Source organism: Thunnus maccoyii, chromosome 18 (genome assembly GCF_910596095.1).
Source record: "Thunnus maccoyii chromosome 18, fThuMac1.1, whole genome shotgun sequence".
Lineage (NCBI taxonomy): Eukaryota > Metazoa > Chordata > Actinopteri > Scombriformes > Scombridae > Thunnus > Thunnus maccoyii.
The window spans coordinates 12470739-12498032 of NC_056550.1; the positions used below are offsets into that span (position 1 = coordinate 12470739).

Sequence of the window (27294 nt, forward strand, 5' to 3'; positions counted from 1 at the left end):
TACTGTTGCAGTTCCTCACTATGACCAAATTGCAAGACTGCTTTTATAATATTAAATAAATAAACAAAACAGATGTGCTGTATCTTATATTCTGTCCATTGCAGTGTAAATTTAGGTGAGAAAAGACATTCACAGAGGTAGTATTTATTGCAGGTGCGATTACTGGAAGGCATTGCATGGTGAAAAGTTCATTTGAAAACAACATGTATACTACAAAGTCCCCTTAATATACATCTCTTATCAAATTTTGTCCGTCATTTCAGTCTATCTGTGATTTGCTAGAATTTAAAAAAAAAAATCAATAACTCTCCATTGAAATTAGTAATTTGAAATATGTTTAGTTTTCTCCCTTCTGTTCTGATGTTCCCTTATGTATTTATTTGGTAATATCCTGTGACACTTTGCTGCTATATTAATTAGTCTATTCTGAATATAAATTACATAATTACATGGTGATAGCCACATAAGGTCCTCTCTAGATGATATGTTTTCAAGAAATAATCTCTTTCATCTTACTCCTTTGAGGTCCATCATCTTACTGCAGTATGCCTTCTGACATTAACCCAAACTATGATTTTTCCCTAACCGTAACCAAGTGATTTTTGTGCCTAAACCTAACCAGATCTTAACCCCAGTGTTGTGACACCATAAACTGCAACTATTTTTAACAGTGATTTGCCAAAATTATGTCCTGCCGAAGCACACACTTTCTCTCCTGAGGTGTTTCACTCTGTGTATCCACAGTAACTATAACAGATTTGTGCATGTGATTCCACATTTTTTACAGTTTATTTTTCAGCCTCAACTGAGCAAAACACATTTTCAGCCACACACAGCCACTGAAACATGTTTACTTTGTCCAATAACATTACTTTTTGAAAGAATTTCCCTAACCACATATTTGACATTTACCAGTTATGATTTGGTTTGACAAAAACCTATTTAATATAAAATAAAATTTCAACATAACAAAAAAATATATATATTCTAAATATGAAAATGAAAAGTACAGAATTTTAAAGCTAATTGTGTCTCCATTATGGTTATGAGGAACACCTTCTCTCTGTAAACAATATATTTATTTTTGACTTTGTAAAGCTCAGTAGTACATTTTGTAACATGTAACATGGTTTTTACCAACCCATTATATTCAGAGTCATGTAAATGTATTACAGTGTCTCACTCTTCCTTCCTTGTGTCTTTTCGTGTTACTCTTAAAGCTTTTCCATCACAAAGGAGTGAATTTGCATTGTGTTTCGTAACAGTGCCAAATATGAAAAATGTTTTGGGATGCTTTGCAAATTTTCTGAAGGTACTGTACCTGCACATAGCTTAAACAGTGATAACTGATATTTTGTGGAGTGAGACCTGTCATGTTGAACTGCTGTGCCTTTTCATTTCTCCTGGGTAAGTTAATGTTTCATATAACCGATAATTAATTATTACACTGAATTAAACAAGAGAACACTCAGAGAGCATATACCTCCACTTAGTATAGCCCTGCTAAATCCCTCTGCCCTCTTATTTTACTATCTAACAGGGTACCTGTGCTTTTGAGTTGTTTTTTAACCAAATAGACTGAAACACAAAACAACATATTTTCATAATGTACAGTGTTTTTCTAACAAATTCTGTTATAATTAAGGCTTTTTCACGATTTTAAGGGTATGTCTATTTCGTCATCAACATCATCATTACCAGTTCAGCAGTGAACTATTTTTTATTATAGTTTTGCATATAAATCACACTGAATTTTTAATTAAATTCTTTTTAGACTTTGAAATCGTGCTTCTGTGCAGATTCATTGTACACATTATCTTGAGAAGAACTGTTTTCAACAGCTGACTGCTCTTCTTAGAAGCAATAACTCTTCTTTGACTCTGTGCTTTATAGGATCACTCTTCATCCCTGGCCATTGTGTTTTTCCTCCTGGTATGGACGATGTTTAAAACCTCAGATATAAATTCTGGCTATATTTGAAATAACATTTTTGTTCATTATTATTGATTTTGCTGTTTCATGCAGGTTCTTGTGATGGATACACAAACATAACTGAACCATGGCGCAACCTAGAATTTAAATCAACGTCCTTCCCAGGCTACCCCAAGGATGATAAACATCTTGTTGGGTCGTGGTGGCGCTTCACAGGGATTGGTGGAGACACAGTCCTTTGGGGTTGCTATAAAGGCCCTCGTGGTGGTACCAAATATACCATCCGTGTTGCATTTGAATATCCAAAAACTGAATCTGAAACTCCAACAACAGGGATTGCTCATGGTTTTGTTGGAGCGTGCGAGAAACACACTATTAAAATGAGCCTGGCCCTTTGTCCCGGAGGATTCTATGTCTACAAACCATCAAGTCCACTACTCAGCAGTATGGGTTTTGTGACCTGTAAGGCATGATTACTCATTGTCATCCTTCTCTTTATACTTAAGTGTAGACAAGTCCCACTCAATGATATGCTGCAAACTGCAGTTATAGAGACCTATTTTTATATTTTTACCGTGAATATCACTTGTGTGTTTGTTTGTGTGTGTGTGTGTTATCTCTGTTTAGATCACAGTGGTTGTAAACCAGACTCCTGTGGACCACTTGCTCAGTGTAAGGGCGCAGGCTGCATTTGCATTTCTGGGTATGAAATCCCTCTAACATACCTACCCACAGGAGATTCATATGGTTGTGTTGGTAAGTACATTAATTTCATCGTAATTGTTGTAAATTACAATAGGATTGTGTGACACTAATTATCTTTTTCAGCTGGAGATACATTAAGATGCTTCATGCACACTTAAGGTCTGCATTTTGTGAGCATGTACTGTATTTCCCACCTTAAAATCATGTCTGTGACATCTCTTGGCAGACATTGACGAGTGTCAAAGGACTGCAGGAATCTGCGGTCGTTACTCCAATTGTACCAACACTATTGGATCATACATCTGCACCTGTCTGATTGGATTCAATGCAACAAATCCAGCATTACCACCTAGAAAGTCCAACCAATGCGAAGGTAACATTTAAAAAAAATGTGCTGCTCTCAGTGTTTCATTGTCAATCTCAAACTTGTGTCTTTCTGATGAGCTGCAATTTGTTTAGGTACCAGGCGTATGTAGAGGTTTACACTACAGTGTTTTCTTTTTTCCTCTAAGATATTAACGAGTGTCTTGACAATGTCTGTGGTGATGATGGGATGTGTTACAACAACCTTGGAAATTACACGTGTGAATGCCGTGAAGGTTACCACACTGTACCCGATGCAACTCCTGTTTGCCAAGGTCTGTTACAATAGTAATGTTTCACATCACCACATAATCAGGACTAGCTGTAATTTTTTTTTTTTTTTTTTACATGTTCTCTAAGCTATTACTAAATGCAGTTCTAATTTTTACTTCAGAGTTCTTTGCCAGAAAGCGTGTTTTTCTTGAAGAAAATCTAAACCAGTGTATTTAAAATGTGCACAAAAGTCTCACAGTTATAGCTGAAATCTGTAACTTTACCAGACCTGCCAAGCCTGGACGAATTTTTTGAGTACTACTTCCCCAACCTAGATGCATCAGATGCAAATTGCTGCTGTCCACACAGTGAACTACTATACACAATTTGCATTCATTCGCACAACAGTGCATCATTTGCATTCATGCAGCAAAGTCCATTTATCACTTCTCTAAACATCGCCTACGATTTCACTCAGGCTACACACTAAGCTACCACTACTGCTGCATTTATACAGTTACTATTTACACTTCCACAATAATCAAACTTTAAGCCAATTTGACTTTGACTTTGACTGAAAATTAGATTTTCAGCTAATTTGAAAAGATGATGACATTGTAGCTGTAAAACCCTAACCAGCCTGAACAGACTATTTTGTGGCTATGGTGAAATAAATATTTAAGAGCTGGTTAATACAACAGTTGTCATTATAGGTAGGCTTAATGGTATGATGACCTAATAACAATGCAGGCTGAATATGAACATGGCTGTTGAAACTGTAGAAGTAATCACATCCCTCTTTACATATTGGACTAAATTTGCAATGGGGGTATTTCCTTTCCTTGAAATTTTCTTAGAGTAGGCAAAGTTATAGACTAGAGTGCCAACACACAGACACACACACCCAGCTGTCCACAGGCCCATTCCTCCTTTTACACACACGGAGTGGGGGGGGGATGAATCTGGTGCTATGATTGGTCGAACTCTTCTTCTTTTGCTATTTGGCAGGCTAGACGCTGATGCTTGAGTACTGCACGTGCACAATTGAACTCACAGGCGTCACCAGCTTTTTACGTAGTTTACATTGCCAAATCGTATTAGTGTACTTTGATGTCAAAATGCGTACAACTGTTCACTATTAGTCTGACTTTACTATCATACATTTTACTATGTGTTTAACTTATATGTTTTCTCACTCTACAGATATAGATGAGTGCAATGAGAAACCGGGTGTATGTGGTAACCAAACTGTGTGCACAAATGTACCGGGGACCTTCTCTTGTTCTTGTCTAGATGGATTTTACCCTTCAACTGGAATCTTGTGGACATTAGGGGTCTCATTTTGTCAAGGTAAGCTTAGGATGCAATATATACATTATAAAGAGTATGCTGTCATATCTTGATGTGGTCAATGACCTTTACATGTGTTTTAATTTTATTTTATTCTACAATAATTCAACAGGACTTCAGGATATTCTAGATGTGATAGAACCCCTAGAGGTATGTATTGCCTGCTGGGTGGAATTGTCAAGGACAGGACAATTTTACAAATGCTAATAACATTATATCTACAATATATCACTCTTATTTTAAGTTAATTAGTTAATTAGCCTGAAAAATTAAACAAGCCAAAGATGAGTACAAATCTTGCCTGTGCCATTCTCCACACATATGCACTAAACCACTACACCTGTAATGTGAGTAGGCATCTTGCTTTATGTCTTGTTGACCAAATGTTACTATAATTTGTCAACATATGCCATAGTTTGGATATTATACACTATTCAAATTTCAGCTACTAACATTTAAGTTGAAGTTTGTGAATTTGTTGTAGGGCGAGACAAAAGAGATCGCTTTCCTTCACAAAATGGACCAACAACTTAAAGACAGTGCAGGCATCATTATATCAGAACAGGTCAGTATAGAAAACAGAAAAGTGCTTCTGCTTTAGAAACATTTACAAAACACAAAATGTAATTCCTTCTATGACAGATCTAAAGTGCAACTACATATATTTGACTCATTATGCATAGTTGGATTCTCTTAAGCTAAAGGAAAAGTCAAGGAATCACCAAAGAAATTAGGGTTCATCCTCTGGGGACCATGAATATCTGTACAAAATTTCATGGCAATCCATCCGATGCTTTGGTCAGTTTAAATATATGCAGTTGAAATTTTAGAGAAGGGCACCAGCCACTGCTAAAATCTGCCAGCTTTAACTTGTTTCATTAAGATGGAGAACTCTATACTCTCCCGCTTACATTAGTCTCTTAAAGTGTACAGCACCGGTTTTACATCAACTTTGATGCACTTTAAGTGTGGATGACACTACGACTGCATTTACATAATTCTTTCCCCTACCTTTTTCTTTCAGACTGTGGCAAACTTCCTCTCAGTATCTATGGTACTTGTGCACTTTTTGTCGGAAGTTTTTATACTACTTTGTGTTTGCACGATCAGCCAGGTCAGCTGCTCATTACACATATATTTGCTCTTAAAGCAAATGGCAGGTGTTGGACCACAGGCCAGCTCAATCACGGTCAGTAGTGAAGGAGACGGGGAGCTTGGCAGTCTGATTCTGAGCATCTCAAACCGTCTAGTTTCTGCGATGATTCAGCCAGGTCAGAACCAAACCAGGAAAACTGTGAAGACTTCAACAGTGGGTAAGAGATGCTCATCTTACTGTAGTTTACAGTCCACATTTACTGTATGTTTACATGGGTAAATACCAAATACTGATATTGTAACTCTCATATGTGTGCTAGATTTAACTCTTGAAACTGTTGGGCCTGGGAGCAACAATGCAAACAACTCTCTTCTCTCAGCCAAAGGAAACATCATGGAAATCAACCTGGAAAGTCTGGCAAAAAACAACAACGGTAAGGGAGAGCTCAATTTTTTTTTTGCTTACTCATATTCTACAAATCATGTACATTTTCACTGTGTCTTTCCCACCTTTCGCACTGCAGTTGGTTTCTTTCATTTCACTATGGTAGGAAAATCAACCTGTACAGACTTAACCTACTTTTATGTTGCCAAAATGTACATTATCATTGTGTGCTGAGGGGCATAATGATCAGAAAATCAGCATCTGCCTAGAGGTTAGGACATACACATTCACATATAAACACAGGACTGTGGAAAATGGTGTGATATGGGCTAAAACATGCAAAACACTCATATGGCCTTTTACTGTAAAGCAGTGTTTATCGCCTCCCTGTGGACATTTCCAGGTTTTGCAGCTGCTGCCCTCATGACAATAAACGGCATGGAGATTCTTCTGAGTAATAAATACTTTGAAACAGAGAACAGGACAGAGATGTACTCAGATGTTATCACCGCAATCTTACCCTTAATGAACAACACCAACCTGACCAAGCCTGTCAACTTCACCATCCGACACAAGAAGGTGCTACTCAATCCATCTATCCATCTCTACTTTTTGAGACAAATACATTTTAAGATAACACATGCCTTGCTTTTCATCAGATATTACCCAAGTCTGGTTTGGTGACCTGTGTGTACTGGGAGGACAAAAGAGAGGAGACAGGAATGGGAGAAGGAGGTGAAAAAAAAGGAGAAAATATTACTACAATGCGCTGGTCAGAAGAGGGCTGCTTGGTTGCATACTCTAGTGAAAACGTCACAGTGTGCAGCTGCTCCCATCTCTCTTCATTTGCCCTCATCCTGCAGATAGGGGAGGTATTATAGATTCGTATGTGAATGTGCATTTGCCACTTCAGGTTCCCATACCTGAACTTAGGTTGATCATTGCCTGTGTGTCGTATCTTCTCAGCCTCCATCAGAGGAACCTTTCTTGGAATGGCTGAACCGAATTTGTGTGATTGTCGGACTTTTCTTCTTTGCTTTGGCCATCCTCACCTTCCTCCTGTTTAGCTGGAACCCCAAGATCAACAACACAGCCCGTCTTCACCTCTGCCTCTGCCTCTTCTTATCTCATCTGCTGCTGCTGTGGAATGACAGATATGTTGAACATGAGGTACAGTAACACTAAGATGCAGATTTTTGTTTTTGCTTTAAAAAAATACCTCATGAACCATGACATGTGTATTAAACGTGACCAAAAGGAAGCTAGCCATTGTCAGCTGGGGGTGTTTCGGGCTTGAATGAAAGAAAGAAGCCTTTTATTAGTTTCTCCTTATGTGTCTCCACAGCTTGTCTGCACTGTTGTGACAGGGTTACTCCACTTCTTAGTTATTGCAAGTTTTGTGTGGATGAAGCTGGAGGCCCTACAAATTTACCTGCTGGTCCGAAGGCTCTCCAAGATGCAGGTCATCCAGAGCGAAGGCCTCCCCTGGCCGCTTCTTTATCTGATTGGCTACGGTGTTCCATTTGTGATTGTGGGTATTTCTGCATTGGTGTACTCTGATGGATATGGTGCCACTGAGGCAGGGGTGTGAGTAGGACAAACAGTGATACACAGAATGATCAATGTATATGTATTTAAATGGAATATTACTTAATAATAAGACTGGATAATGGTGTGTAATGTGTGATTAAATTTCAGGTGCTGGCTACCACAAAAACTTAACTTCAAATGGGCTTTAACAGGACCAGTGATTACTTTGCTGGCTGTGAGTATATTAGTGTTTCATACTGTGGAATCTTTATCCCACAGCAGTGATGCGCGGATCACAGTCATATCTGCGGGCACAATGATTAATTGGCGGATCGGTTGGGGCCGAGTCATAAAAATTAACATTCTGTTTAATAGCAGATGGGTTGCAGGTGGATGAAATAATACATCATTAATGAGGAAAATATTAATCACATTCACTAAAACGTGAACATATTTAAAGCTTCATTTTTTGTCAGGCATGAATTAGCAGACTAGACTCTTACTACGCCAATTGTGGGGTCTATTTGTCTTAAGCAGCAATGGAGGCAAAGAAAAGATCCAAGACAAAATTAAAAAAGGAATTGAAAACAAAGAAAAGGAAGGGCAGAAAAGTTCAGTGTGGGAGCAATTTAGTGAAATATTTAACCATGACGAGTCAAATGCTGGGTGCATTATGTCATATACGGATAAAAGTGGGAAGAGGCTTACAAAAATACTTTTTTGTTGTTACAATAAGTGTTCAATAAACTACCTTATGAAGGAGGTCCCCACACCGAGTCTTGAACTGGAGTCTCTCTCGGATCATAGACGACTGCGCTGATTACTGAGCTAAAACTTTACTCATCGCCTCATTGCAGACAGACCTCTACATATTTATACACCCATAACACAGAGACAGCACATCATGTAAAGTGTAGGGAGGAACTTCAACTTTAAATAAATGTTTATTTACAGCCAGTGTAATATGTTAGCATATCATCACACTTACATATTTCCCACTGAGAAATAATGGTACTGTGTGATCGGATGCGGGCTCTAAATCGGAGAAAATAATTCATTCAGGTGGGTGGTGGGTGGATGATTTATGCATACATGCAGATTCGGATGACATCAGAGCTGCTCCGTGCATCACTATCCCAGAGTGTTAATGTTCAAATTGTTTTCTTAGTGGAATAAATGGGTCAAACTCACTCTAATTATGTCTCTTCTATCAGCTTAACTGCATCTTGTTCTGTGCTACTTTATGGACTCTGAGACCCACTTTGGCCAACATGAGGAGTGAGGTCTCGCAGTCCAAAGACACAAAGTGAGTGTGTGTGCTCTCTGGTTTATTTCTCTCTTAATAAATAGTTAATAAATGATACTAATGGTGAGTGATTTTAATTGACAATTGTATACATTAATATACATTAATGATAGAAACAGAAAAAAAATCCTTCTGTCTTTTTGTTGGCAGGTTGATTATGTTCAAGATCCTGGCCCAGTCTGTCATAGTGGGTTGTAGCTGGATTCTAGGCCTGTTCCAGTTTAACCTTGTCTTCCACGTCCTCTTCATAGTTCTCAACACTCAGCAGGGCACTTTCCTCTACATCGTCCACTGTCTGCTCAACAAGGAGGTAGACTCACTCCGCTCTCCTTAAGCTGCTCTCTTATACATGTTGAATTCATATAGTACTGCCACGACCACTGTTGTCACTACTACTGATAACAACAACAGCTCTCTGTCTTTGAGATAGTGTTTTCTTGTGTGTTTAGTAGAAAGAGAGTGTCACTATGTCTGCAAAAAAGTACAACCTAACTCTAAAGTGGTTCTATTTCATTGTATTTTCTAGGTCAGAGCGGAGTATGCGAAATGGTTGACCTGTTCTTTCAATAAGAACTGAGAAGAAGGATCTGTGGTGAGTTTTTAGAAGACAGTGAAAAAAATTAAGTTAATGATTTGTGTAATGTTGCATGCAACTCCACCCCCCTATTTTAATGGCGTATGAAAAGAATATGATCAATGTATTTCAACAGAAAGATGTACCATCATTCTCTGAGGACCTGGACAAAGCTGAGGAAGAGACACACAGTGGGAAAAACAAAGATGGTTAATGATGATGAAATGACTATGACAGAAGAGAGATAGAAGACAATGAAGATGAATGAAAGCCATGTCCACTCTGAACCATCATATGTCATTATTTTATTATTGTTGTTGTCATTAAATGTATATGTGTATGACTGCTTCTTTGTACTATTAATTATTGTGCCATTTTCTGATGTTCACTTGGAGACAACAGAAAAAGCTTTTAACAATGCAGAAAATACTATACATACTATACTATACTACTATACAAAGTCATCATTATTTCCATTGTATAAACCACTTTTTCCATCATCCAGGAATGTGAACTGCATAGGCATGTCAGTATGTTGCTTTTTGGACAACAGCAAGAAAAATATCAACTACTGATCTTTACATTGCATAGATGCATGTTTTTGACAAGGCTAATAGCTACTTCCGTGATGTTCTTTCAAATAGCTAAAATCAGATGTCCATCCTTTCCGACTACAACTGTTTCATCTGTTACACATGGAATTGAAATGCTTTCGCTAACATCAGTGTAAAGGAAAGTTACTTGTTTTTACTCTGCGTAGCACAAGTGGGTTGCTTTGCATTCATGTGAACATACTGTGATCTGGTAGGCAATTCCCATGTTTCCCAGACAAAGAGTGCAGGAGTGTTTTCTCATATCTCTGAATAAATGCTCCAGATCTGTGCTATGAAAACCCACAGTATTTTTGTGAACTCATTTGTATAGTTTGTATGATTTGTCTATTGTGTTGTTTTGAGTCAAAATTAAACTTTTGAGTTCTTCCAGTTATTCATAGAAATGTTTCCAATATTAATAAATAGGCATCGCACCTTTTCTCATGTAGTATGTATATACTATATGTACCATGTATATACTTTATGTGTATATAGTATATGTATCCTATACTTCAGCTATGAGTTCTGTGGTATTCTGTATATAAATGTGTGGCAATAATTTCAGATGTTTTTGACCTGACCTGAAAGATGCAACTCAAGCTGTGTTCATATTATTGCAGAAAAATAACTTTCATGTGCACTCATAACTAACCAAAGTAAAAAAAACAGCTGGTGGGTAAAATATCAGCCCTCACTCTCAGATCTCACTACTGTGTTTATTGCAGCCTGTGAGTCTTTGAAAATGTCATTTCATTCGCAAAACAGATCAAAAGGTTAGAAAACTTGCAAATAGTTAGAAACTAATGGTAAGGCTGCCTCAATCTCCCCAAGAATCCTGTACTGAGCCAAGCAAACAGCACTTGCAGTGCAAGAGTCTTGTTTTTCTGTTAAAATGTGAACATGGCTTTAATCAGAAATTTATATAAACTGTGTGGTGTGAGGCCATATATAGTGTGTAGGTGCCCCTTTCTAATCACTATTTCCTTTTTTATGGTATACCAGATATATGTAAATTTCCATAAGCTACTTGCAGACAGGGAGCTGGTGCAGCCTCCACCTCCATTGTTTCCAATATAAAAACAATAGCAAAATTGTGAATCAGTAAAAAAATTGAATGCATTCCAGATGACTTGTCACAAGGAAAGCTGGAAGAGTTAGGGAGAGAGAACTTATCGAAGTGTTAAATGGTAAGAGAGTACGACTCTGACAAACTTGAATCCGAATTGACAAACAGGCTGAAAGTAGAATCAGAAAAGGACACTGAAACAATGCTGTAACACAACATAGCATGGGGGTCATGTGGAACCTACATACATCAATTACACACCCTTTCCCAACCTTTCAAGCCTAAAATGGATGCACCGTCATGCATCACAACACATCAATGTTTTTTCCACTGTTAGCATATGTTATTAAAAGAGCTGTTTGGTGGCTGCAGATTTCTCTTCCCTCAGCTTGGCTCACTTTTTTTCATATTATGAGTCAGCAAGTTTGCATTCTTCACACTTGTACTATTCCTTTTTAAAAGCAAGTTTTGATTGCTGTGCTCATAAAATTTATAGGTATACCACAGTGAGGACTGGCGTCCTTCACAATTTAAGTGGAACCTGTTCATGCCTCCTCTGATCTTGTCTTTTGCTTTGTTAATGAGGAGGCCTTTAATACCACGTGTTTATTAATTTGCATTGTTTTTTTTAACCAAACCTTTTATAACCAAATTTTGGTGCAAATTTTACAATCTAAATCTCGGATACTCAGAACTGATCTGCAGATTTGACGTGGGATCTGACACAATGAACTGCTGTGCCTCACTTCTTTTGGGTGAGTGAATTAATATTTTCATATAATTGATGCGCTAGTATTTCCAAACTTATTAGCTGAGAGTACTTTATTAGACTAGTTCCCAGAAAATTAAAAATTTCAATTCAAAAGGTACTATCAATTTTCAGTTTGTAATAAGTTTTTGACAGGAGAAGCAACATCATTTAGACGTGTTTTATCAAAGTCTTTTTTAGCTTCTAAAGAGATATATGTTATGTAGGTAAATCATTAGAATCAGCTTTTATTACATGAGTCATGTTTTGTTCATTTTAGACAGACATTACTACTAGCACATTAAAAATTAATTATTTATTACTCTGTGTCTTTCAAATTTACTCTAAATCTGCATTTCAACATTTTTTAAAAGTTTGTCTTTTGCTGATATTTTTAGAGGAGAAAGAATGTAAGCTGTATAAATTTAAAAAAAGTAGAGATGCAATTGTTTTCAGGATATTGCTAACCTCTACGCTATTCTTATTTTCTACAACTCTCCATTGGCTCTGTTTTGTTTTTTAGGTTTACTCATCATCCCTGTAACTAGTGCTTTCCCTCCTGGTATGAAAGATGTTTACTTGCAGATAACACACAAAAAGCTTGTAACTGAGGGTGAAATAACCATTAATTGTTACCATTATTTGCCTTCATGCAGGTTCTTGTAATGGATATACCAACATAACTGAACCATGGCGCAACCGAGACTTTACATCAACTTCCTTCACTGGCTTTCCTAAAGATGATAAGAATCTTCTTAAAAAGTGGTGGCGCTTCATAGGGATCGGTGGAGACAGAGTTGTTTCAAGCTATTTATCAAACAATCGTGGTGGCACAAACTACATGATTTATATTCCATTTTCATATCCAACTACAGAGTCGGTGACCCCAACAACAGAGACTGCATATCGTCATTGTGATGGGTGTTCTGGTAATACTTTTTTAGTGAGTTTGGCTCTGTGTCCTGGAGGATTCTATGTGCACAAACCATTAGGTCACCCAGCTAGCAACATGGGATACGTGACTTGTGAGTAGTTATTAATTGTTGTAATCCTGTGTTTTTAATTTCCCTTTCAACATATAAATCTCGATTTAATGAAAATTTGAGAAATAAGCATGATGTATTCATATGCAATAATCTTCAAAAGTGACATCCCAGGTGTTGCACTGAATACAGTGAAAGCCATGTGAAATAATGTGGTGTAAAGTATGTGTTTGGTGTGATGGATGGGTCAGTACAATTCTGACAACCTCGATTCAATTCCTTACTTACAATAAGGGCCATATGGATGTCAATGATGTTAATTAAAGGTCTTAACATTGTACCTTTCAGACATTATGTGTCTGATTTGGCAGTTTGTATCTGTGGAAATTGGGTATATTGATTACCCAGTAAGACTGAAGTGCAACAAACTCTGTGTATGAAAGTGGTTTTGTGTCCTCATCAATCAAGTCTTAGAGAACACTGAAAGTAGAAAGTCAGATATGTGTTTAAATCTAATTGTGAGAGTTGCTATATTTGGCGTTGTTGGCTGTGAGCGTCATTACTGATCCATTTTATTGTTGCTACACTGTAGATGGATGGATGTAGATGAATTTCATTCATTCCCACCAGTTAGGAGCTGACAGGCTGTTATCAACTTTAAGATTATGGGGCGGAAATATCTTTAAAATAAATAGCAAACATTGTAAACGTGTGCAAAAATGTATGTTGATTGCATCTCAGGTGAGTGGCCATAAATGAAGACCGAACGGTCAATGCTCAAACTCTTTAGTATGACAAAACAACTTGGATAAACTGAATGCCACAAGCAGTAATGTGGTAAAAAAGTAAAACTTTGAAGTTGATTCATTTGAACACATGCCAAAAGATACTACATGATACTACATAGAAAATAGACCTGTACCAACATTATTTGTACAATACAGATGTGACACAATCAAAAAAATTACACAAAAATAAAGGAAGCATCATCAGTTTATTAAACTTTTGTACCACAATTGCAGTGCTGATAATAGAGGTGCTTAGTAACCGCCAGTTTCTTTTTCCTCCTCTCCTATTTCCTTTTTCTCTGTTATTAAAGAGGCCTTAAACACCACGAACCAGTGAATTTGCATTGGGTTTGTTTTTTCATTTGCATTAGCGCTTTTAAAAACAATTTTTGGATGCTGTGCAAATTAGACGATGTAGACCTGAGAGAGTCACAACTGATTTGACGCGTCATGATGAACTACTGTGCCTCGTCACTTCTCCTGGGTGAGTGAATTCATGTTTTCATATAGATGTAAGTATCCCCAAAAGTATTAACTGTGTTAAGTAGTATAGTTAGTTTGTTACTTCTGACAAGATTTAATTCCAATCAATAAATTATATTCTTATGATTAATGTGTTAATATTCATTTTAGAAAGACATCACTGATATTTCAAGGAACCTTTAAAAGTAATATAACTTGGCAGGTTCCTCTCAAATTTATTCTAAATCTACAATTTTTTAAATTGATATTTTGAGATGATTAATCTATTCTTCTCATTTGGGGTTGAAAAATACATCACCAAAGTTTTGAAAAGTTCCAAAGTTTTTCAGGGCACTGACAACATCTCCTTGACGCTTCATTGTGTCTCTTTTCATTAGGTTTACTCTTCATCCCTGTCACTTGTGATTTTCCTCCTGGTACGGATGACTTCCACTTATATACAGACAACAACAAAAAAACAGCTAGAAACAAAACAAACAAACAAACAAACAAAAAACTAGCAATGGGTGAAATCACCATCAAATTATATTTAATGTTATTGTTTCCGTGTTCATTGCAGGTTCTTGTGATGGATACACCAACATAACTGAACCATGGCGCAACCGAGACTTTACATCAACTTCCTTCACTGGCTTTCCTAAAGATGACAAAAATCTTGTTAACCATTGGTGGCGCTTCACAGGGATCGGTGGAGACAGAGTTGTTTCAAGCTGTATATCAAATAATCATGGTGGCACACATTATTCGATTTATATTCCATTTTCATATCCATCTACTGAGTCGGTGACCCCAACAACAGGGACTGCATACGCTTATGTTAGTTACTGTGCTGACAGAGGTTTTTCAGTGAGTGTGGCTCTGTGTCCTGGAGGATTCTATGTGTACAAACCATTAGATCACCCATATACTCCTCTGGGTTACTTGACCTGTGAGTAGCAGCCAGCTCTTGTAATCCTAAACTGTTGTAATCTTGTGCACTAACTTGTTAAAATTGTATCTTACCCAAATTAAGCTGATAAACCCTTCACAATAGTTGGGGCCCAGGCAATGGTGTTTACCTCATCCCGTCATCCTGGAAGATGCTGCAAGTTACTTGAAATTTCACTGCCAGAGGGGCAAAGCTAGGGCTGAAAAGCTCAGGAAAAAGAAGTTAAAATCCCCCAAAACAGGAGCAACCAAATGCTTCAAAATAGCTAGTTAATGCATTTGGCGCTAAAGACAACAGATATTAGAACCAGAGAATCAGAGCGGATTCAGGACCACAGCTCCCAGTGAGACTAGTGGAGACACCAGTCAAGGTTTTACAGCTGTGGTGGTTGGCAGAAGACAACAGGGATAAGCTAGTATGGGTTTAGTAAGGAAGTTATTTGGCTGTTTTCTGCTCTGGTTTCAACAGAAATTTTAAGACGATAATTAACCAAAGTACACATACCAAGTATTTTGTCAATGTGATTATTATTGCTGTACTGTTTAGTTTAATCTTACTCTAATGCTTGCAGTTATTATAGAAAGAGTGTAAAATACATGTAATATAATGCAATGCAAATGCACCTCAACTTTGACTCTTTGTAGCTTTTATTTTTCAGTGGATCTAATGGCTCAATTAGTGATAATACAAAAAGTAGTTTTCTCAGTGTGTGTGACACTCAGTGAATTTTCTTTTTTATTTTACAGCTATTTCATTTCTAATGGTTTTGTATATGAAAAAGTTTTTCTGGGTTATTTAAACTGCATTTTCAACTGTCTATGGCTACAATAAATAATATTTTTGTATTCATGTCACCTGATCAGTCGTTAATACTTTCTTACATACCGACAGTGACTTTAAACACCTTCACAACCATTCTACGAGATGTGTCATTATAATTGCTTTACTTTGAATAGGTGGAAAGAACTGATAAATAAAATGTCTCATATCTGGGCCCACATATGATACAATACCAAAGTTGTTTTAACTTCTCATACTTAAACATGACAACAGTACTTGGAGAATTGCACAACTCATTTTTAAAATTACATTGTCATAATTTTTTATCTCTGTTTAGATCATCATAAGTGTAAATCAGACTCCTGTGGACCACTTGCGCAGTGTAACACTGATGGAGGCTGCACTTGTGTTTCTGGGTATGAAATCCCTCCAAAACACCTACCCACAGCAGACTCATATGGTTGTATTGGTAAGTACATTTTATTTCATCTTAAAACTAAGTAGTAAAATGTGTGAATTAAAGTCAAAGTAGTGTAATGGGAATTATTAGTCACTACTGGGCATGTTGTGGTGGCTAGTATCAATTACAATCTTTTAAATGCTGAACAAACAATATGAGACAGTTGCTGGCTTTAGACTTTCAAGCTAAAAAACAAGACAAGAAGTTTGCAAATATTTATAAACGATTTGTAGGTAAGAAACTTAAAACTTGCAAACAGGGATATGGTAAATTTCAAACAATCAGAATAGCAAGAATGTCTAGGAAGCTACAGAAGTTTACAAAATTAAATTTCAGTATTTTATGGAGAAAGCAGACATAGATAGTTTTTCAACAAAATAAGAATAGATCTATGGCATCTAGACACCTGCATTACAGTAGGGACTTTGTGGAGAAATGTATAGCATATGCTACAAGCCTTCACAGTTTGTTCAAAGTGGACTGTCTTCTTTAAAATCCTGCCCTGCCTATCACTTGACAGACATAGATGAGTGTCAGAAGTCTGGAGGACTTTGCGGTTCTTACTCCAGTTGTACCAACACAAATGGATCATACATCTGTTCCTGTCTGGTTGGATACAATGCAACAAATCCAGCATTACCGCCTGGAAATTCCAACCAATGTACAGGTACCACTTAAAAGATGTCTGTCTCTCTCTGTCTTTGTTGTAATCACATTTATGCAGGTGTTTACATGAGTCTGTTGTTAATTGCTCTTTACAGATATTGATGAGTGCATTGACGATGTCTGTGGTAATCATGCAACCTGTCACAACAACAAAGGAAGTTATACGTGTGAATGCCATGAAGGCTACCACCTTGTACCTGATGTAACCTCTGTTTGCCAAGGTCTGTACTATACCAAATTGGGTTCCCATGAGCAGGTTGAATTTTGGGTATACATTTGTATCAAAGTGGGAATTTGACGGAATTTGAATATAATCTAACATTCAAAACCTGTACTAACAGCTAAAAGACCAATTTTTAGTGTAATCAGAAAATTGTCATTTATAGTAACTGTTCCCTCCTTAGATATCGATGAGTGTTTCAACTCAACTGTCTGTGGTCCTGATTCTGTCTGCACCAATACACCTGGAGTGTATAGCTGTGCATGTCAACTGGGTTTCACACCAACTGTACCAGCCAAAGACCCCAGCGAGACCAACATCTGTATTGGTATTTGCAAACACAACAGTATAGCAAATCTGCAGGTTGAAATGTCTCTTACCATTGGACATTTTGGGTACATTTTATTCAGTATGAGAGAGAGAAGCAAATAAACATTTTAGAGGGAAACATCGAAGCAAAATAGCCAACATTCTTTGCAAGAAATATTGTTTTAGGTATCCAGTAGACAATGAAAAACTACAATTTCACTGTCTTGACTGGTATTGGAAGCTCCGATCTATGTTACACCAGGAGAGAGTTACGTTAGATGAAGTGAGAGGCTGTCAGAGGAATCACAGGGTGCACTCCAAAACCTAACCTCCACAGTGCTGGTTTGTACCGGGTGGACACATCTGAAAATGGTACATGTGCCAGTTCAGTTCTGTGGCTTGTGCCAGAAGTAAACAAAGTTAATATATATTCATGGCATGGCATGGCTAAATCCAAATACCTAAAAGTTATTGTACTGGAAAGACTTTGAAGTTGTGCAAAGATGAACTTAAAACAGAATTATGGTTACATATTGTATCATCTAATAGACAGTGATTAATGTTTAATGTGTTATATTATTTACCCTCCTAGGTCTTAGTACTAAAGATATGCAGAGAGCCGAGTATTTGTATTGTATCTGTATTTGTTGATGCAGTAAAAATATTTGTATTTATATTTGTATTAGAATAAAAGAAAAAAAAATCCAGTTTTTGTTTTTACTAAACTTCTAATTTTAGGATATTAAAGTAATTGCTCTTCAGTAAATTATTTTGAGAGATGGGTTCCCACACCAGGTCTCAAACCCCAGTCTCCCACACCACAGACATCTGCGCTGACCACTCACTAAACCTAAGCTTTGCTAAACAGACAGATCTGCAACCATTTATACAAACGTTACACAGGGACAGACAGCAATGTAACCTCGCTACACTACAAGTCCCAGCCTGCATGCTGTTATTTGGCATGTTTTTTTTTTCTTCCCAAAAAGAAATTATTTTTGTTATTTTTGTAATTTAATATAAATAATATTTGTATGAAATAAATATTCATAAAAACCCACTATTTGTGCTTTTCCGAATACTGTATTCGGATTCGGCTCCACTGCTACTTAGTCCAATACACCTTCTAAAAGTAGTGTTACCACATCTTCAGCCTCACAACATGCCACTGTTTGATCCTCAGCTAATGGAAATTTAATGTAACGCCTGCATTTTATTAAAAAAGGTCATCCACTCTCCAGTATGGCATGTTCACAAGGCAAAATGGAGTGCACCAAATGCACACTGCTAGCAGTTTGAATAGAAAAGGGTGCTGAATAGAAGGCAGGCTGCAGCATAAAACAAAGGAAAACTAGCTCAGATTAAAAGGTGCACTGTGAGAGGAAGTATCACAGGTAGCTAAATGGGGTCAAACATACTTTTGTGATGTTTTGAAAAAGTGTCTATGACTAATTTTCATTTATGGATTTCTACAGATGTTGATGAGTGTGTTGAAGATGCTACCATTTGTGGACCTAATGCCAACTGCACAAATTCATTCGGCTCTTACATCTGTACCTGCTTCCTCGGTTTTCAGTTGAACAACCCACATGTGATAGCCAGCCTTGCTAACCCATGCACAGGTGCCTGCTCTTGCTTGTCATCTGTGTGACATACAGTGGTTCTAATATATTTACATATATCTGGAAGAACAGATAGGCCAATATAAAAATCATTGGCCTGTGTGTGCTCTCTCCTCTACAGATATAGACGAGTGCAGCGAAACACCGGGTTTATGTGGTAAAATGACTGTGTGTACTAATGTACCGGGGACCTTCTATTGCTCTTGTCCTGATGGATTTTACCCTTCAACTGGAATCTTGTGGAAGATGGGTGTCTCATTTTGTCAAAGTGAGTAAATCAAGTATAAAGATTAATTAAAGAAAAATGACAATTTAAATGGATTAATGTACTATATTTGCTGATATTCTATTAGGTGTTCAAGATATTCTAGATGCAATAGTACCCACAGAGGTAAGCCCCGCTGACACATTCCATTTAAACTGTCATCTCTCTATTGTGCAATCAAAACAATGTGATTTTTTCAGATTATAGAAAGTTGGACTGTACCTTGCTGTCAACACAGAAGTGAAAAATCATCAGCATACAGTGCAGTAATATAACCAAATATACAACATACACATTTATTGCAGGGTCAGACAAAAGAGAGAGCGTTCCTTGACAATATGGATCAACAACTTAAGAACAACACAGGTGTTGTCTTACCAGAAGCAGTATGTAGAACTTTTGTTTTTTAAAATCATGGCTTGCTCTCAGTAATATCTAATATTCATGTTATTAAACATAGAGACAGATCACACTGTTTTTTTTTTTTTACTGTTTTAGTGATGTAATGACTTGTGCTAAGGGCACTGCAGTTACATTTGCTTTTCACTCTGTCCTTCTTTGTGTTTTGCAGACGGTGACCAACAGCTTTTCTGCATCTATGGTACTTAACACCCAACAAAATTCTTTAACCCTTCTGATGTGTAGTTTTTATAGCCTGTTTATTTATCCATTATAATGACTTCAATTCTTGCAGCAAGTGTCTGGTGCTGGACCAATAGCCAAGTCAATCAGAGTTAGTAGTAAAGGAGACGGGGAGACTGGCAGTGTGATCCTGGGCATCTCAGACCGTCTAGTTTCTGCAATGGTGTCACCAACTCAGAACCAAACCACAAAAGCAATGCAGACTTCAATAGTGGGTAAGAGAAGTTCCCCTACATTTGGATTCTCAGTGAATATAAAAGTAAACTTACTTTAATTCCTATCCATCTCCAAGATTTGAGTCTACATGCCATTGGTCCAGGGAGTCATGATGACATCAGTGTCGCCCTGTCTGCCAAAGGACAGACCATGGATATCAACTTGCAGTCTCTGGCCAAGAACAACAATGGTGAGAGAGATTAGATTATAAAGAAAATGTGATTACAAACATAAATAATTTTATTTATTCATGTTTGTTGATTTTAGGTTCTGCAGCTGCTGCCTTTATGATACTAAATGGGATGGAGAGTCTTCTTAGTCATCAATACTTTAAAACAGAAAACAAGACAGAGATGTACTCTGATGTTTTCACTGTAATATTACCCTCAATACACAACACCAACCTCACCGAGCCTGTCAACTTCACCATCCAACACAAGAAGGTGCAGCAGCATCAACAAAGATTGTACACCTATCCATCCATCAATCCATAAAGAAGCTAACTTTAAATGTATTAAATGTAAATTTTCGGTTTCTCTTGGTTTCTCAGAAAGTTCCTGAATCTGGAATAGTGACTTGTGTGTACTGGGAAGACAAATGCGAGAACAATGGAGAGGCAGGAAAAGAGGGAGAGGCAATGCGTTGGTCAGTAGAGGGCTGTTGGGTTGCATACTCTGATGAAAACTACACAGTGTGCAGCTGCTCTCACCTTTCTACCTTTGCCCTCATCATGCAGATCGGGGAGGTATATCAGATTTCTATGTATTTGGTAAAAGTGTGTTTCTGAGGTCAGGGACACACTGATTTGAGGATGAGTTACATGATGCATACTGGACTTCACATATTTGCATATGTTTGCCTGTCAGATTTCATTATGCTAACATCACATGATTTGAAAAGTGGGGCTAAGGTAGGATGGACTTAAAATAAGATGTCAGATTAAACATCTGGTTTAAATGAGCATTCAAATCTTCTAGTGTCTGTGTCCAATCTACACGTTGCTCTCTTTTGTCTTTTGCTTTCTCAGCCTCCACCAGAGGAACCTTTCTTGGAATGGCTAAACCGAATGTGTGTGATTGTCGGACTTTTCTTCTTTGCTTTGGCCATCCTCACCTTCCTCCTTTGTAGCTGGAACGCCAAGATCAACAACACAGCCCGTCTTCACCTCTGCCTCAGCCTCTCCTTGTCCCATCTGCTGCTGCTGTGGAGTGACAGATATGTTGAACATGAGGTACAGTAACACTAAGATGCAGAATACCTCATGGGCCATAACATGTTTTAAAAGTGACAAAAAGGAAGTTAACCATTCTCTGCATGGAACAAAAAACTTAAAAGCAAGGAGGAAACATTTGATAGTATTTTTAAGATACTCCTTATGTATCTCCACAGCTGGCCTGCACTGTCATGGCAGGACTTCTCCACTTCTTACTTATTGCAAGTTTTGTGTGGATGCAGCTGGAGGCTGTACAGCTTTATCTGCTGGTCCGAAGGCTCTCCAAGGTGCAGGTCATCCAGAGAGATGGTCTCCCCAAACCGCTTCTCTATCTGATTGGCTACGGTGTTCCATTTGTGATTGTGGGTATTTCTGCATTGGTGTACTCTGATGGATATGGTGCCACTGAGGCAGGGGTGTGAGTAGGACAAACAGTAATACATGCTCTCATTCATATTCCTCTGTATGTCTGATTTGCAACTAGGTTGAAATTATTGCTTATTATTTTGGTTATGTTGCAGGTGCTTGCTTTCGAGACGTCGCAATTTCAATTGGGCTTTAACAGGCCCTGTGATTGTTGTCATTGGAGTGAGTATATTGCATATTGTTAATTGCATGCTATATTTTTCAGTACAATTAGAGCAGATGGATTTTCTTAAACTTTAGCTTGTCTGAACAATTTTTAGCCAACACAAAACCCAGAAATACAATCCAACATGGACTTTGAGACTAACTTTTTCCAAAAGATCTTTGTTGGGCATGTTGAAGACGATACAATGTGTAATGCTTTACCATGACGACCCACTGAACATGGTGCATTGCAAATTTGCCCCTAATTTTCTATTCCATTCACCTGTCAAAGCATTGTGGGATAGCAGGAGATGGGGGAACTGACCAGTGACACTAAAAAAGGGAGGGGTTGAAAAAAAGGAAACTTTATGCAAATTAGGGTGAAAAATCACCTGGAAGTGCTGCAGTGGTGTGTTTAGTTTAGTTCTTACCAGCAGTGGATACAATTCTGTACAGGAGAAATGTAGTTTCTGAAATTCCTCTTTTGTACTCACAATGCCAACATTGCAATACAGACAAAATTGGTATGCTGCATGGCACAAAGTCATGTGAATTATTGAATAAAATCGCTTATTTACACAATGTTTGCTAACAAGCACTCTTCCAGAGCATTGACGTGCCCAAAGGCTCTTTTGCGGGATTAGCTCCCTTCCAGTGGGTCTTCATCCTTAGCTTCAACTCATATCAAAAAAGTTCACATGAAGACACATTATACTCTCTGGTCTTACATCAGTTATAAACACCTCATACAACTAGAACAAAATTATGTTTTATGAAATATGTAATTTATGAAATATTCTTTTCCATCTCAGCTCTGCCTCTGTGTCTTTTATTTTCTTAAAGCTTAATTGGATGGTATTCTGTGCAACATTATGGAGTCTGAGACCCACTTTGGCCAATATGAAAAGTGATATTTCTCAATCCAAAGACACCAGGTATGAGTGCTCAAGATTGTCTTTGCATTTAAATGAAAAATATGAAATTTGTGTTTGGATTATCCAGTTTGATTCTTCCAATAGCAGTGATGTATTTCCTACTAATTGCTTGGTGGAAAGTTGAAGGTGACAATTTATAATGCACATATAACAATACATGTGCTGTATATCACTGAGTTTACTACATAATGTTCATTTGAATGCATATGATATTGGTCATATTATATTCTACATACAGATACATAATTTTGATCCTCTTCAAACTGACACCAAGAGTGAAAAGTAGTGTATACTACTTATTCTATACTACTAATACTATATAGCGTTATTTGTTAAATTTTTTGTCACATTGTTTTTGAGTGTTAATAAGTGTTAAAAGGAGACTTTGCTGAATAGATATCTATGTTTAAAAAGTATATATTCTTAAGATAAAAACACATAAAATTATGATTGTTTACAGGTTGATTGTGTTCAAAATCCTGGCCCAGTTTGTCATACTGGGTTGTACCTGGATTATAGGCCTGTACAAGACGAACCTTTTCTTCCACGTCCTCTTCATTCTCATGAATTCCCAGCAGGGAACCTTCCTTTTCATCGTACACTGTCTGCTCAACAAAGAGGTAATCTTTAGCTCCATCACTCTTCTTTTCTATATCTTGCCTTCCTGCAAAAGTCCAATAACTAGCCTAGTATCAACAACTAAATATGAGGAGAATATGAACTGAACAATAAAGATCCAAGATCCCCTCCAGACATGTTTACTTGGCTATGAATAATAATTTGTGTGATAGAGTTTTTTTCCACAAGAAAGTTCAATTACCTTATTAAAATGCCTACAATTACATCTCCTCTTCCTCCTGAATTGTTGATTTGTGTGTTCCAGGTGCGAGAGGAGTACAAAAGATGGCTGACATGCTCTTGTGGAAAGGACAGCGCTGTGGTGGTGGTGAGTCCCAGGATATACAACAAATTATCTCAATAAATATTATACATCTCAAGTTCAGTCATTAAAGAAAAACTGTATTACTGAAGAGTTTCATCTCTTACTGTACATCTCAAATAACTCTTTCAACTGATTTTGTATGTGATATGGAGGAGCTATCCCCAACGCTGCAGACTGATGTAAACAGTGCAGAATTTAACCACAACACACATATATTAATGTATTCATGATTTATTGAATACAATTTTAATTCAGGGTCCTGTTTTATATGTTATTGTTTGTCTTAACCCTGTATATCCATTTCAACAACACATATACTGTTTATGATCATTTATTTCAGGAGAAAGATGCGCCATCAGTCTCTGAGGACTTGGACAAGCCTGAGGAACAAACGGATCAGGGGAGAAAGGATGATGAGTAATCATGATGAAGTGAACAGAGAACAAGGGAGAAGAGAGACAGAACAGAGACAAAATCATCTACTTCAATCTATGATTTATGTTCATAAATTCCAGTTACATGAATGCAAAAGGTGACCTGTATTTCAAATATAAATGTCTACACGTAAGATGTATCATTATATCTCTCTTATTGCTATAGTTGGCCAAAGACTTGTAACGTTATAAACTAAAATGTTTTAAATTAACTAGTAGTCAAGTTTATTTAGGTTATACTTGTAATATAATACAATTCATGTTGTATTAATGCCATTAATTCATATTATTTTGCTGAATACATTTGAGATACAGCTGATGTAGCTGTAGCATTTCACAAGTTAGAAACTCTTACTAGTGTATTTGAAAGCTTTTAAAAATCTGGTGGTTTCTCATAATCTCTACACTGTCCTTGTAACCTTCAGTAAATTACTGATTAATAACGGATTAATGTAGCACACATCAGGGCTTACACAAGACATTAACAGTTCAAAACTATTTTTTTACACAGTATCATCCGGAATATTTATACAACGAGGCCCATAATATTAGAAGTCTTCACAGTGTTATGAAACACAAGGAAGACTTGTGGAAATTGTCACCATTTTACCATCTAATTCATTTGTTTGGGTGTGGGAGCTTCTACAAACATGTCACTGTTCACATCCTCAGTCAGTCACTGTCTAAAACAACAAACTTACCACAAGGTAAAACATTCATGTCAAGTTGTTTCTTCTATCTTTCCATTTGTATTCTATTTACATGAGAGTTAGGGCACTTGAAGGTGTGTCTAACTTTACAAGACAAATTTTAAGGATGGGGAAACGTCAAGCATACTTTCTCTCATTTACATTGTGTGTATTTATGCTATGTTTTCCTCAAACAATAATTCAGAGAAACAAACAGGGGGCACAAAAGTGTATAAAACTTGAATTGGTGGCAGAAAAAAAACAGCCAGGAGTCTCTATGTACTTCAAAGAGGTTGTTTTCAGACATGAATGCAATGTACTGTATGAAATGTTAGATGTTATATCTGCATCACTCCTCATTCCCTTCCTGTAATGTGGGGTTATTTATCATCTTTACAAGACAACACTGATGTGCACTCCACTCCTGACAGAGTCACTTTCCTTTTTAGCATCATTTTGTCCTTGGAATCATAGATCTGTTTACTTTAAGAGTTTATTTTTACAGGGATGATGCACATTTCTCTATATCACTGTGGCAGTATTGGCAAATTGAAAAGTTTTTCTCTGGAATTTCTATTGCTGACATCTGCATTTCTGTTGTTCTTTGCCTGTTCTCATAAATTATTAAAAAAAAAGATAGATATCTCTGCTCATGGTATTGTTTGCACCAGAGGTTAAGAACAGCAAATGTAATATTATTGATGGAATCGTGGTGGGATTAGACAATATGTAAAAAGTCAAAACAGAATTTGATCTGAGTGAAAAAATGTATTGATTATTTAAGTGGGATTACCAACTGCACATCAGAAATGTGGAACAACACAAATAAATGTGCATCATTGTTTATTCTTAGAATTGTAACGTCATATTTCAATTTGTCTGTAAAGTGTGTTTATATTTCAGATACAGACAACACTTTTTTGCAGTGCTTAAGCTTGCATGATCTGAAGCTGTTGCAATGCATAGGTCTGCTTCAAGGCTGCAGCGTGTAATCACATACAATGCCACAGATAGGAAGCAGTGTGATTTTTTAAAGATAATTCAAATAATATTGGGTTAAGTGTGAAATCCAGTGTTTCCTTTTGACCTGTACCCTTATGTCCCTCTGAAATTCTTATGTCTTTGTGATGGTAAAAATGTATTATAATTTGTAGCCATGCTAGTTGTGGTACAGAGTGATTTTTTTGCAGTAATGATGATAAAGAGGAAATGTCTAAGAAGGGTGGAGAAGATATTTCATCAGGACAGTTGCTGCATCCTCATTATCTATTATAAGTTCTTGTACAATTTCAGGATGGCCTGTGGCACAGTTGACAAAATAGAGGAGTAACCATGGGAAATAGCTGGTGGCTGAAAAGCCTGTATGACACTTCTCAGTCTTACCCACTTTAGAAGATAACGAGGACTGACCAATTATCAAATAGAACTACAGTGGAGTGGCTGAGGTCGCAGATTACAGAAGCTGCTGAAATCCCCTGTGGAAATTTGAGCAAAGAGAGGAAATAATAATGTCCTCTCTTCTCTTCCACTGCTTCATCAACTGCAACTTGGCCTTAATCCACACGCTTAACCACACTTGGCTATGCACAAGTCCACTTTTGAGTGGAGTAGATATAAAAGCAACCCTGTCTCCTCAAAATTAAATTCCCACACAACTAAACAGCATTCTCAAATATGTTTCGACAGAAACGTATTTTGTCCTGGATTACATTTCTTTGTGATGATTTACAAATATGTTTCTAATCATCATATCTTTACTTTCTTTGACCACTTGCAGAGATGTTATTAATTCAAACAATCATTCTCTAGTCTTATTACTATTATTAAAGTATTATTATTATTATTATTCTGTGACTATTTTTTTTCTTGTATCTCTACTGACATCTGATGTTTTGTGCATAATGACTGCTTTTTGAATAGCTGTCTGCCATTACTGTGAGGAATAAAAAGAGAAAAAAATGTTACGATTTCAAATTTTCTGGCTATTGTTGACTAACCTCTATGATACACACAGTGATGTCATGTGTAATAAGGTCCCCATAAAGGAACCCCCCACCCCACCCACATTTTTTTTCATTTAATTGAAAATAAGAATAATTTTCCTTTTTTATTTCGGAACAAAGCTCTCGGAGTTGTGTTTTAATAAGAATTCTCAGGCACTGATGATTTTATCCTCATAGACAGAGGGGGCTGCTCACTGTACCTGAAATGGTTATCCTGCTAACATTTCCTGTAGACCAAATCCACTGGACTAAGTATGCTGGTTAATGGATAAATGATCACAATAG

General features: G+C 37.0%; 3 protein-coding genes across 4 annotated transcripts; all 3 read left to right on the forward strand.

Moving 5' to 3' along the window:
- Positions 1-1006: 1006 nt before the first annotated feature.
- LOC121883738 (adhesion G protein-coupled receptor E2-like) lies at positions 1007-10372 on the forward strand. Of its 2 annotated transcripts, XM_042392205.1 has the most exons (19): positions 1007-1932; positions 2026-2394; positions 2560-3010; positions 3150-3275; positions 4417-4563; positions 4676-4713; positions 5048-5128; positions 5588-5617; positions 5714-5876; positions 5979-6092; positions 6447-6622; positions 6703-6915; positions 7010-7213; positions 7389-7630; positions 7742-7808; positions 8788-8879; positions 9030-9189; positions 9406-9471; positions 9590-10372. In XM_042392205.1, the coding sequence occupies exons 4-18, from the start codon at positions 3191-3193 to the stop codon at positions 9454-9456; spliced, it is 1863 nt and encodes a 620-aa protein (XP_042248139.1). In that variant the 5' UTR covers positions 1007-1932; positions 2026-2394; positions 2560-3010; positions 3150-3190; the 3' UTR covers positions 9457-9471; positions 9590-10372. The 2 variants fall into 2 exon arrangements, with proteins under 2 accessions (XP_042248139.1, XP_042248138.1); XM_042392204.1 differs by having other exon boundaries at positions 1007-2394.
- A 2423-nt stretch (positions 10373-12795) lies between these two features.
- Positions 12796-26854, forward strand: LOC121883735 (adhesion G protein-coupled receptor E2-like). Its single transcript, XM_042392197.1, has 21 exons — positions 12796-12885; positions 16160-16291; positions 16803-16949; positions 17044-17169; positions 17353-17496; positions 18953-19099; positions 19221-19367; positions 19453-19490; positions 19670-19750; positions 19936-19965; positions 20059-20221; positions 20299-20412; positions 20490-20665; positions 20773-20967; positions 21250-21453; positions 21612-21853; positions 21957-22023; positions 22849-22940; positions 23401-23560; positions 23824-23886; positions 24224-26854. The coding sequence occupies exons 1-21, from the start codon at positions 12870-12872 to the stop codon at positions 24302-24304; spliced, it is 2565 nt and encodes an 854-aa protein (XP_042248131.1). The 5' UTR covers positions 12796-12869; the 3' UTR covers positions 24305-26854.
- LOC121883760 (oncoprotein-induced transcript 3 protein-like) lies at positions 13662-15739 on the forward strand. The gene is made up of 3 exons (XM_042392238.1): positions 13662-14115; positions 14492-14530; positions 14674-15739. The coding sequence occupies exons 1-3, from the start codon at positions 14082-14084 to the stop codon at positions 15048-15050; spliced, it is 450 nt and encodes a 149-aa protein (XP_042248172.1). The 5' UTR covers positions 13662-14081; the 3' UTR covers positions 15051-15739.
- Positions 26855-27294: the final 440 nt, after the last annotated feature.